Source organism: Ambystoma mexicanum, chromosome 3q (genome assembly GCF_040938575.1).
Source record: "Ambystoma mexicanum isolate Mex_15411 chromosome 3q, UKY_AmexF1_1, whole genome shotgun sequence".
Taxonomy (NCBI): Eukaryota; Metazoa; Chordata; class Amphibia; order Caudata; family Ambystomatidae; genus Ambystoma; species Ambystoma mexicanum.
Genome location: NC_090926.1, coordinates 892,469,385 through 892,481,798, shown reverse-complemented (window position 1 = coordinate 892,481,798; position 12,414 = coordinate 892,469,385). Strand labels below are relative to the sequence as shown.

At 55.2% G+C, this 12,414-nt stretch overlaps 1 protein-coding gene across 1 annotated transcript in view; it reads right to left on the bottom strand.

Annotated features, from left to right (window-relative positions):
• The window catches only part of PSMD12 (proteasome 26S subunit, non-ATPase 12), a 270,699-nt gene that overhangs the window by 172,582 nt on the left and 85,703 nt on the right, over window positions 1-12,414 (bottom strand). Inside the window, exon 4 of the mRNA XM_069655033.1 lies at window positions 6,932-7,039. Within this exon, the coding sequence (XP_069511134.1) occupies window positions 6,932-7,039 (108 nt within the window). The remainder of the gene's footprint in view (window positions 1-6,931; window positions 7,040-12,414) is intronic.

Here is a 12,414-nt window from a genome sequence, read left to right as displayed (position 1 = left end):
AGGGGCCTTCACCGGCGGGAATGATAGTAACAGTCCTTTCATAAATTCCTTCACCAGACGATGAGACCACAAGGACGCCCGTCCTGTAGTTCTGGTGTAACGTGAGACGGCAGCCAGATGTACCTTGATGGAAGCGTGAGATAGGCCAGCCTTGGCCAAAGACAGTAAGTACGGCAATACTTGAGGGGCCGTAATCCGCAGAGGGTTAATCTTCTGTGCACGGCACCAGACAGCGAACCTATTCCATTTATGTCCGTAGCACTTGAGAGTTGAGGATGCCCTGGCCTTTGCAAGAACCTCTCTGCAGTCGGCCGGGATGTCGTATCCTCCAAACTCTAGTGCTGCAGGAGCCAGGCCTGCAAGTTCAGCGACTCTGGTTCGTGATGAAGAATGGCGCCTCCTTCTCTGGAGAGAAGATTTGCGGCCGTTGGCAGCTTGACTGTGTGGACGCTGACAAGTCCAGAAGGTCCGGGAACCAGATCTGCCTCGGCCACGCCGGTGCAACGAGGATCATCCTGCACCGGGACCACTTGAGCTGGTTGACGAGCCGGACTAGCAACGGCAACGGCGGGAATGCATAAAGGAACAGGCCGTCCCAGGGGAACGAGAAAGCATCGCCCATGCTCCTTGGTTGGGGAAACCTGCTGGCGAACCTCCGGCACTTGGAGTTTGCCGCCGCCGCCGCAAAGAGATCGATCTGGGGTTTGCCCCATCGTCGGAAGAGTCGGTCCACTTGATCCTGGCACAGTTCCCACTCGTGGCACGAACGCAGCTCTCTGCTGAGTGAGTCGGCGATGGTGTTTTTTATCCCTGCCAGATGAAAGGGTACCAGAAACATCCCTTGGGCGACGGCCCAATGCCACAGATCCTGGGCTTCCTTGGACAGGGCAGGGGATCTGGTTCCGCCCTGCTTCCGAATGTAAAACATTGTGGTGGTGTTGTCGGTGAAGATCCTCACCACCTTGTCCTTGAGGGACGGAAGGAAGGACCTGAGGGCCCAGAACACTGCGCGGAGCTCCAAGATGTTGATGTGGAGAGTCTTCTCCTCCGAGCACCAAAGGTCTCTCGCGTGGAGACCCCCTGGTGTGCGCTCCCCAACCTTCCAGGGAGGCATCCGTCGTCACCGTCACCTGGTGGGCCGGGGCTAGGAAACCTGTTCCCGCTGTCAGATGAGCGCGGACACCCCACCATTGTATTGCCAGACGGAACGCTTCGTCGAGCGGGATCCTGTCCTCGAAGCTGCCAGTCGTCTGGATCCAGTGGGCGTCGAGGAATTATTGCAAGGGCCGCATCCGAAGTCTGCAGTGGGGCACCAGATAAATGCAGGAGGACATCATTCCGAGGAGGGACTTGATAGACCTCACTCTGGCCACGTCCGTGCCCAGCAGAGGTTGCACCTTTCCTAGGATGGTCCTTATCATTTCCTCCAACGGTGAGGCCCGCCGCGCCACTGTGTCGAGCAGTGCTCCCAGAAACAGGGCGACTTGCGACGGGCCCAGGTGGGATTTTGGAAAGTTGATGGAGAACCCCAGGTCCGTGAGCCGCTGGACGGTCTTCGCAGTGTGTTCCACGGCGAGCTCCCTTGTCCTTGCCCGTATGAGCCAGTCGTCCAGGTAGGGCTGGACGTGGATCCCCTGGAGGCGCAGCCGCGCCGCCACCGGTGCTAGGCACTTGGTGAACACCCTGGCCGCCGATTTTAATCCGAACGGGAGGGCCTTGTACTGGTATGTATTGGTTTAGTCGTCGCAGGTCCAGGATGGGACGCCATCCCCCTGTCTTCTTCTTCACGAGGAAGTACCTTGAGTAAACTCCGGAGCCCCGAAGCCTCTTTGGGAAGAGCTCAATGGCACCTTTGCTGAGCATTGCCCTTACTTCCAACAGCAGTTGAGGGACGTGATTTTCCTTCCTGGCCACGGGAGGAATGCGGGGGCACCTCTTCCGGAACTCGAGGGCGTGCCCCAGGGCCAGGGCGTCCAGCACCCAACAGTCGGTGGAGATGGACTCTCACATGCCGACGAACTTAGTCAGGCGGCCTCCCACCAGGGTGCTTCGGCGGGGGCCCGACCCGACGGTCTGTTTAATCTTGCTTGGAGGCCGCTTTGCCTCCTTGACCACCTTGGCGACGACAGCGGGATCCACCTGACTTGCCGCGTCCCCTGTAGGCCTCCTGCGACAAAGACATTGCCGCTTAACGGTACGTAGAGGAGCTGCTGCCGGCTCTCTTGGAGGCACCCTGCCTGCCTCTGGAGCTCCGAAAGGACGGCCGTCGCTGTTGGAGCACACCCATTGCACGGGCCGTCTCCGTGTCCGTCTTGATCGCCTGAAGGGATTCATCAACCGCCTTGCCAAAAAGATTGTTCCCATAAAACCTTGGTCTGAACGTCCTGGCAGAAATCCGTCGTCGTCGCTGTCGCCCAACTGACGGAAACCGGTGTCAGCGATGTCCGTAACCACCGTAATGGCATGGTCCGAGGCAATCTCACCTTCCTGCAAGATTTCCAGGGCCTCAGCCCTCTTGGCATCTGGAAGGAAGACCAACAGAGGGGCGATCTTGAACCACAACTCCCTGTCGTAGCGGGCTACGATGGCCAGGGCGTTGGCTGCCTTGATGGTCGTCGCTGCAGATGAGATGACCCGTCGTCCCAACGCATCCAGCTTCCTACCCTCGCCGTCCGGAGGGGAGGATGAAGTCGAGGCCGATGCCCCCCCCCCTTTCTTCTTGGCCGCCGCCGAAACGACCGAGTCCAGGGTAGGTTGCGCCCTAAGGCATAAGGGGGCAGCGTTGGGGACCCGGTACTTCTTCTCGTAGCGGTCCCTCTTCGCCGGAGCCGTGGCAGGGTTCTTGAGGAGGGCGAGCCCCTCATCCCAGATGTCATCAAGAAGCGGTATGGCGAGGACTGTCTTCCTTTTAGCCTCGCCGCCGTTGGTAAAGGAACCCCTCCTTTTCCTCAGGGCAGAGCTGGAAGAGCTCAGATGCCCTGGAAATCATTGCATGGAAGGATCCAATCTCGTCCGGGCAGGGAGCGACGGGGGACACGATACCCGTCGTAGTTCTGTCCATGCCTGTATCATCCCCGTGGGTAGTGGACCGGGGGGAAGGCAGAGAAGGCCGCAGAGGCGGGAGAGGAGGCCTAGGATGCGTCCTCCTCCTCTTAAGTGGTGGGCTCTCCGAAGGTCCTGGCTCAGGCACCTCCGTCGGGGGAAGGGGCAACCTAGTCCTCATCTCCGAGCATAAGGACTGGATGGCTGACAAAATGGCCGCCGAGGTGTCCTGCGGCGCCGGGAGCGCAGGCTCTTGAGGAGCCTTGTCTGCGCCACCGTCGCCCTCGTCGGGATCCCTCCCGATGGGCTGGGCCTCCTCCACGACTTGGATGAGCTCTTCTTCAGAGGTCGTGTCCGTATCCACGACGGCCACCAACCCCTCCACTCCCCTTTCCAACGAGGACTTCGTGGGGGTCTTCTCGATGGGCCTGAAAGACGACTCCCTCCGCGGTGGCAGGGAGACTGGTACCCGAGGGCGCCTCCACAGGCTTAGCCAGGGCGGCATCCTCAATCGAGGTCTTATCAGGGTGAATTAAGGCCAACGTCACCTTCTGTACGCCTGGGGCCGTCACCTTGGGCAGGGTGGGATGGGGAGGGTCCGAGCCTCGCTCCCCCTCTGCCGGAATCTTCGAGATCAACTGTGGCCTCTCCAGAAGCTTCGCCGGGTTCTCGGACTTCATCTTACCCGAGCCAGAGTGTTGGCTCGTGGTCGATGGCACCGGGGAGGATGCGCCCTGCATGGCAGCCAAGGAGCCCGACCGTTCGGCGCTCCCGGGGCCCGCGGACTTACGGTGCTTAGCCTTTTGTTGGGCCCCCGTCGCCGGAGCACCCTCACAGGACTTAGAAGACCGCTCAGACTTTTTTCTTCTCGCCTGGCGGGATCTTACCTTCCAGCCAGTTGGCGAGACGGAGGTGGCGATACTTCATGGTCCGCTCCGGCATGTTCCCACAAAACACGCAGTCCTTTTCCTTGTGCGTCTGGTCCTCATTGAGACAGTAAAGGCATAACAAATGCTCGTCCTCCTTGAAAACGTTCTGAACTACCCTCTCCAGAAGCCCCACCCCTGGCAGCCATCCTCAGATTTTTACCTCACGTTCAAGTGTTGGGAGTTCTCGTGCTTAGCTCTCAAGCTTTTGCTGCGTTTTCGCGCTTTTTTCAGGAGATTTTCTAATTTTTTTCGGTTAAAAAGAGCCTCAAGCTCCACCGTTTCTACTTCCGATCAACGGGGATCCGTTTCGGAGTTTCTACGCCCCTCAAGGGTGAAGATTTCATTGAGTTCACGCTTTTGGAGGATTCCAGTAGAGGCCTACCCCGGACAGGAGAAAGGGAGCTTGACGCCCGGGAAGCTATTCAGGACCTGCCCTGGATGCCAGCTTCAGAACGTTTGGTGCTTCTGCCAGCTCTGAAGCCTGACTGATGGTCATCAAGACAGCCAACAGATTTGGTGTGAAGATTAAGCTGGGAGAGGCCAGCATTTCCAGGAGTTTGCCCAGGAAAGGGGTGATGGAGATTGGGCAGTAGTTCGCCGAGAAGGCCGGGGGTTTCTTAAGAAGGGGGTGCACAAGAGAGCGCTTCGGGGTGGTGGGGGGCGAAGACTCAGTGGCGAAGGGGTGGTTGCAGAAATCAGCCAGAGCAGGAGCCAGGGTGTCAATGTGGTCCTTGATGGTTTTGGAGGAACAGGGGTGAACCTGTTTTGATGAGACTTTCAAAGATCAGACTGGTCTAGAAACCTTGGCAGGGGAGAACAGGGAGAAGGCAGAGAAGGAGGGAGGAGAGGTGGCCAAAGAAGGGCCAGGGGAAGAGCAGGGAGTAGAGGGATGCGGGGGGGAAGAGGAAGACAGAGGACAGGATGGACTGAGATGAAATGAGAAGCCAGCAAAACAACCTTTTTTTGTCGTAGTCACTGCGGCCTTCAAATGTGTGTGGGTGAGTAGCCGTGCCTGAAGTTCACGTACCTTGAGGAACAGAGACAGAGCATTGCCTTTGAAGTAGTTGAGTGCTAAAGTCATCTGTAAAAACTGTATGCTCTCTAGGTGGAATAGAATATGCTGGCCTGATACATCATCTAAGAGTAATAGACATGTTGTCAATTTTAAATCTCTTCTGTTTATGAACAATCCCCATAATTCTTAGATCCTATAGGTGTGTAGCCAAAGCGGGGTGCTTTGATAGCCCAGTACTTATTTTGTGTCCTGGGCAGGCTTCCCGAATATATTTCTTGACTAATATATTGTGGGTTGTTGTGTGCCAATTTGTATTGAATGGTGTGTGTATTGCATGTGTAGGGAGGGCCGCCTCAACCGCCGCCATCCGCATGTAGGTTCTACACTTAATACAAAATGCTGCAGCAAGTTTCCTTATAAATTAAGCGATTAGATTTCTTCCTAAATTTCCATGGTGCATTGGCTGACGGTTGAGCACAGAGCAATTTAAAGCCATCAGTTAAACTTTAACTATACCATTGTGCACTAATCCAATTTTTCTAGACATATTGGTCATGTTTAACCAGGGTAAATGTTGAAAGTCTTCATGTAAAAGCTTACTGTAGCATTTTGATGTGGGTAGCAGACCAGCCAAGAGTTTTCCATCCAGACTCCCTACCAACAATGCGCAATTTCATCATATCTGCAATATACTGGCAGATTCTCTGTATCCAGGAAGTAGCCAAAGACTTTCCAGTTGCCTTTAACTTGCCTTTGTTCAGCGGTTTGGTTTCAGTTGGGGTCTCAGCTAGCCTCAAAATGCGCAGTCGCTACTAATGACTCTTGGTGATTAAGAAACAGTGTGCTATGTGTACATGAAGAACAGAGGAGTGACTGACTTTTTAAGCCTGGCGAGTAGCTTCGAATATGCCGTGTGTACCCAGCGTCTGTGCTCAAACTTACTGATGGGTGGGTGCATGCACATTTTAGCAAATAGTTTTTGTAACATTGAAGAATCTCTCCGACAACAAACTGTTTTATTGATACACTGCAAGAGAGCAACTGTTACATAATTTTGTAGGTGGGGAGAACACAAGAACAGCGATCTGGAAGTAAACGAGAGCGAAGGCAGTTTCAGTCCAGCATACTACACATGCTTTGGGCAGCATGCATAAACTCCCTGCCTAACGTCAAGGGCACCAAATCTTGGGACAGAATTTCAAATAATAAAAGATATAATAATAATTTTGCATTTATATAGCGCTATGAACCCTCAGGTATCCGAGCGCTGCTTATTATTACCCACGTTGTGTGGTGCTCATTTATTGACCTCTGAAGGATGAAAGGCTGAGTTTGGACCTGCCGGGATTCGAACCTATTTTAGCAAGATCTGCACTGGTGTCAAAGCAAGCACTCTACTCGCCGTGCCACTTGACCGGCTCCATATGGTGGAGAGCACCGTACTACCCCCAATTATAATACACAAGAACATTTCATAGTCTTCAAAACATACTGCGTAACAAATATCTTTTTCTTTCAGTTTAACATTGTTCTTGGTTGTGGTTTCCAAGAGATAATCCTGGTCATTTTACAGTAGTAACAAAAAAATTCCAACACCCAGAATCATACACTATGTCCTTTACAAGTCACAGAATGCATACCAGGGAACCACGTCAAAGTTGGAACTTGATACATGAAATCAAAACAAGCAACGAAAAAACAAAACTATTTTCATTATTCAGAGCTTCATTAGGGATGTGTCCATCAAGAGAGTTTTGTATACAAACTGGAGTAAACCCCTTCCCCGATATTGTGACCCTAAAAACAAATATATAGGAGTATAGGCAATGCACCACTCATTTAAAGACAGAAACAGTGTACTGACAAATACTTATTAAAAGCACTCTAATGATGCTGTGAGGCAAATGAGTTTGCCATAAAGTAAAAATAACAAAGCAGCCCATACCTTTCCTTCTGTAACACTGCGTAGTGTATCAATTAATCGCAGTTTTATAGACAGATCTGTTATTTCTTCTACATATGTACAGCACTGTTGGACCATCTTTACAACTGCCTGCAACAGCAAACAAAAAGGCAATTAATATGTAGTGAGCGGTAAGGTGCAGATTTAGAGATCAAATTCCTATATTTTTTGCAAGCACTTTTACAAGCTATTTCTTCAGTTGAAAGCCGTGAACTATACCTTTGGTGAACAGTCCCTGCACTTTCACAGTCACCCCGCTGACTGGTTCGCCTGCTTTTTTCCATGGGGAGTATTAATCAGAGGCCCCAATAGGTCTGCGACTGATGTAGCCCCAGAAACCTTAGGCCTTGAAGAGATTGGGTACCCAGAGAAACTCCATTCAGTGTACAAGTAAACACAGTTAGTGCTGTGGGCTACACAGGTTGGTGCAGGTTTTTTTGTAGGGGAAATTATAGACAGCAACCACCACAGTCTGAGAATCGTAAACATACCTTGGAGACATATTGCTATGGCCTTGCTATACAAAGAGCTGGTCCCCGTCTGACTCGGTAAGCGAGGGCGGCAGTGCCAAATCCAGATATGGCTGGTTTGTGAATAAGTCTGGATTCCACACTTGTGGAAGAAGCACAGCCAAGCCTAAATGGCACCTCTGGTGAATGTGTAGCTATCAAACATTTGAAATTAGGCACCCATGTGACTGGAAGTCAAATGTTCACTCAAGACTCTAATCATTAGCTCGCTGTAAAAAGTTGAATAGAACTCTGTCAGGAAGAGGTGGGTGTTGGTAGACTTTAGGAAAAAATTCCCCCAACAGGTGACTCGGAACAAGTTACTTACCTGTAACTGTTGTTCTCCAGCATGGGTCTGGCATGGATTCACATGCTCATGAATATTCCCCGTCGTCAGGCTGGGAATCCTCGGTAAAGAAAAAACCAGTATCAGTTTCGTTTCTGATCTGTCTTTCGTAGTAATAACCAATCACTGGTCTCTGCGTCATACTGACCACAGCCAATGACTGCCCTCTACCTAAGCACCGCCTCTGGCAGCCATCTTCAGATTTGGAAGCACGTGAAGTGGCAGTATGACCAAGTGAAGAGCCGCAGAGGGGTAGGCGGGAGGGTTCGCATGTGAATCCATGCCAGACCCATGCTGGAGAACAACAGTTACAGGTAAGTAACTTGTTCCTTCTCCAGCATGGGGTCTGGCATGGATTCACATGCTCATGAATAAAGAATACATAGCAGTACACACATGCACAACCACGGGAGGTGGCAAAGGCTCAACATTAAGCATCACATCAACTCAACATTAAGCATCTTACCTCCTCACCAGGCTCACCTCAGGCGAACAGGTTGCGCAGCACTGCTTGGCCGACCCTGGACTCCTCCCTGGAATCCCGGTCGACGCAGTAGAATTTCGTGAAGGTGTGCGTCGACCTCCACGTAGCAGCCCTGCATATGTCCAGCAGGGGCACACCAGATAGGAACGCCGTGGTAGCTGCGATCGCTCTGGTGGAATGGGCTCTCGGACGGCCAGGCAGCGGTCGGTTTGCCAACCGGTGACAGCACATGATACAGCCGGAGAGCCATCTGGAGATGGAAGCCTTCGAGAGAGCCTTCCCCTGATTGACAGGTCCAAAGTTCACAAAGAGTTGTGACGTCTTCCGAAAACCCTTCGTGCGGTCCACGTAGAACTTCAGCGCTCTAGCTACATCCAGCGAGTGCAAAGTCCTCTCAGCCGGCGACGAAGGCGACGGGAAGAACACAGGTAACACCAAGGGTTCGTTGAGATGGAAGTCCGACGGTACCTTGGGCATGAAGGAGGGGTGCGTCCTGAGCACTACCCTCGTGTCGTGGAAAGTCAAGTACGGGGCCTTGCAGGAAAGGGCCTGGATCTCTCCCACTCGTCGTGCGGAGGTGATGGCCACAAGAAAAGCTGTTTTCCACGATAGAAACTTCAACGGGGCCGAGTGCAGAGGCTCGAACGGAGGTCCCATGAGCTTGGTCAGCACCACGTTGAGCTCCCACGCCGGGGCCGGAGCCTTCACCGGCGGGAACGATCTGAACAGTCCCTTCATGAACTCTTTCACCAGACGATGAGACCACAAGGACGTCCGGCCCGTGGTTCTGGTGTATCGGGAGATCGCAGCAAGATGAATCTTGATGGACGCATGTGCCAGACCAGCTTTGGCCAGCGTCAGCAGGTACGGCAGTACTTGGGGAGCCGTAATCCGTAGAGGGTTAATCTTCTGTGCGTGGCACCAGACAGAGAACCTCTTCCATTTGTGTCCATAGCATTTAAGAGTCGAGGACGCCCTGGCCTTTGCAAGAACCTCTCTGCAATCGGCCGGTATGTCGTATCCTCCAAACTCTAGTGCTGCAGGAGCCAGGCCTGCAAGTTCAGCGACTTCGGGTCGTGGTGGAGGATGGCGCCTCCTTCCCTGGAGAGTAGATCCGCGTCCGCCGGCAGCTTGATCGGCGGGGACGCTGACAAGTCCAGAAGGTCCGGGAACCATATCTGCCTCGGCCACGCAGGTGCGACGAGGATCATCCTGCACCGTGACCTCTTGAGCTGGTTGACGAGCCGGATTAGCAGAGGCAAGGGAGGGAACGCGTAGAGGAACAGGCCCTCCCAGGGGAACGAGAAAGCATCGCCCATGCTCCTCGTCTGGGGAAACCTGCTGGCGAACCTCCGGCACTTGGCGTTCGTCGCCGTCGCGAACAGGTCGATCTGGGGTGTGCCCCACCGTCGGAAGAGGCGATCCACCAGATCCTGCCGTAGTTCCCACTCGTGGCACGAGCGCAGCTCCCTGCTGAGTGAGTCGGCGATGGTGTTTATCCCTGCCAGATGAAACGGCACCAGAAAAATCCCTTGGGCGACGGCCCAATGCCACAGGTCCTGCGCCTCCTTGGACAGCGCTGGGGACCTGGTTCCGCCCTGTTTCCTGATGTAAAACATGGTGGTGGTGTTGTCGGTGAAGATCCTCACCACCTTGCCCTTGAGGGACGGAAGGAAGGACCTGAGGGCCCAAAACACTGCACGGAGCTCCAGGACGTTGATATGTAGGGACTTCTCCGTCGGGAGCCAGAGTCCCCTTGCGTGCAGATTTTCGGTGTGCGCTCCCCACCCTTCCAGGGAGGCATCCGTGGTCACAGTCTCCTGGTGGGCTGGGGTCTGGAAGTCCATGCCCGCCGTCAGATGCGCGCGGGTGCCCCACCACCGTATCGCTCGTCGGAAACTCTCGTCGAGCTTGATCCTTTCCTCGAAGCTGCCCGTCGTCTGGATCCAGCGCGCATCCAGGAATTCTTGCAACGGGCGCATCCGGAGCCTGCACATGGGAATGAGGTAGATGCAGGAAGACATCATCCCGAGGAGGGACTTGATGGACCTCACTTTGGCCGCGTCGGCCACCAACATCCGTTGCACCTTGCCCAAGATGGTCCTGGTCCTCTCCTCCGACGGGGAGGCCAGAAGGGACACTGTGTCGAGCCTCGCTCCCAGAAACAGTGCGACTTGCGCGGGCACCAGGTGGGATTTGGCGTAGTTCACGGAGAATCCCAGGTCCGTGAGGAGTTGGACGGTCCTTGCCGTGTGGACCACGGCGAGCTCCCTCGTCTTGGCGCGGATGAGCCAGTCGTCAAGGTAGGGGTAGACGTGGATCCCCTCGCGGCGCAGCTGCGCCGCCACCGGTGCAAGGCACTTGGTGAATACCCTGGGTGCCGACCGTAGTCCGAAGGGAAGGGCTTTGAACTGGTAATGACGCCCTTGGACCACGAATCTGAGGAATTTGCGGTGCCCCTTTAGGATGGGAATGTGGAAGTAGGCATCCTCCAAATCCAATGACGATAGGAAGTCTCCTTCCTCCAGCTGACCCAGGACGTGCTGGAGGGTGACCATCCGGAACTTCTGCGCCTTGATGAACTTGTTCAGACGTCGCAGGTCCAGGATGGGGCGCCATCCTCCCGTCTTCTTCTTCACGAGGAAGTATCTCGAGTAGACTCCGGAGCCCCGAAGCCTCTTTGGGACGAGTTCGATGGCGCCCTTTCTGAGCATCGCCTTTACCTCCAGGAGAAGTTGAGGGACGTGAAGTTCTTTCCTGGCCACGGGGGGGGGACGCGCGGGCACCTTCTTTGAAACTCGAGCGCGTGGCCCCGGGCCAGGGCGTCCAGCACCCAACGGTCGGTGGAGATGGACTCCCACACGCTGACGAAGCCCGCCAGCCGGCCTCCCACCGGGGTGCTTCGGTGGGGGCCCGACCCCAAGGCCGGTTCAATCCTGCTTGGACGCGGCCTTGCCGCCTTGACCTCCTTGGCGACGACGGCGGGGTCCGCTAGACTTGCCTCGTCCTCTGTAGGCCTCTTGCGACGACGAGCGGGCCGCTTGACGGTAGGAAGCGAAACCGCCGCCGGAACCTTTGGAGGCGCCCTTGCCTCCGCCGCTCCGAAAGGGCGTCCGTCGTTGCAGGACTCCAAGGGCCCGGGCCGTCTCAGTATCCGCCTTGATGGCCTGAAGGGAATCGTCCACTGTCTTCCCAAACAGGTTGTTCCCGTCGAAGGGCATGTCCAGGACTCTGGTCTGGACGTCCTGCCGGAAGTCCGTAGCTTTGAGCCATCCACGACGTCGAAGGCAAACACCGTTGCCCAGCTGGCGGAATCCAGTGTCGGCGATGTCCGTCGCCACGGTGATGGCGTGGTCCGAGGCCACCTCACCTTCCTGCAGGATCTCAAGGGCCTCCGCCCTCTTGTCGTCCGGCAGAAAATCCAGCAGAGGAGCCATCTTGTACCAGAGCTCCCTGTCGTAGCGGGCCACGATAGCCAAGGCGTTGGCCGCTTTAATCGTCGTCGCTGCCGACGAGATGACTCTACGCCCCATAGTATCCAATTTCTTTCCCTCGCCGTCCGGCGGGGAAGTCGATGTGGAGGCCGCACCCCCCCCCCGCTTTCTTCCTGGCTGCCGCGGAGACGACGGAGTCCGGGGTAGGCTGCGCCCGGAGGCATAGGGGGGCCGTGTCCGGGACCCGGTACTTTTTCTCGTACCGGTCTCTTCTAGCTGGCGTCGTGGAAGGGTTCTTGAGGAGGGAAAGGCCCTCATCCCAAATGTCGTCCAACAGAGGCACTGCGAGGACCGTCTTCCTCTTGGCCTCGCGCCGCTGATAAAGGAAGCCTTCCTTTTTCTTCTCCTCAGGGCAGAGTTGGAAAAGCTCGGAAGCCCTGGAGATCATGGAGTGGAAAGATCCGATCTCGTCGGGCGGAGAGGCCCTGGTGGGAGGCGACGACGGAAAATCCTCGTCGTATGCCTCGTCGTCCGTACCCGTCGCTGCCGTGTCAGTCCCCGTATCATCCCCTCGGGTGGACGGGGAGGAGGGCTGGAAGGGGCGCGACGGTTGAAAAGGAGGTGGTGGATGGATCCTTCTTTTCTTGGTAGGGGGAACACCAGAAGGTCCCGGTTCTGGATCCCCCGACGGG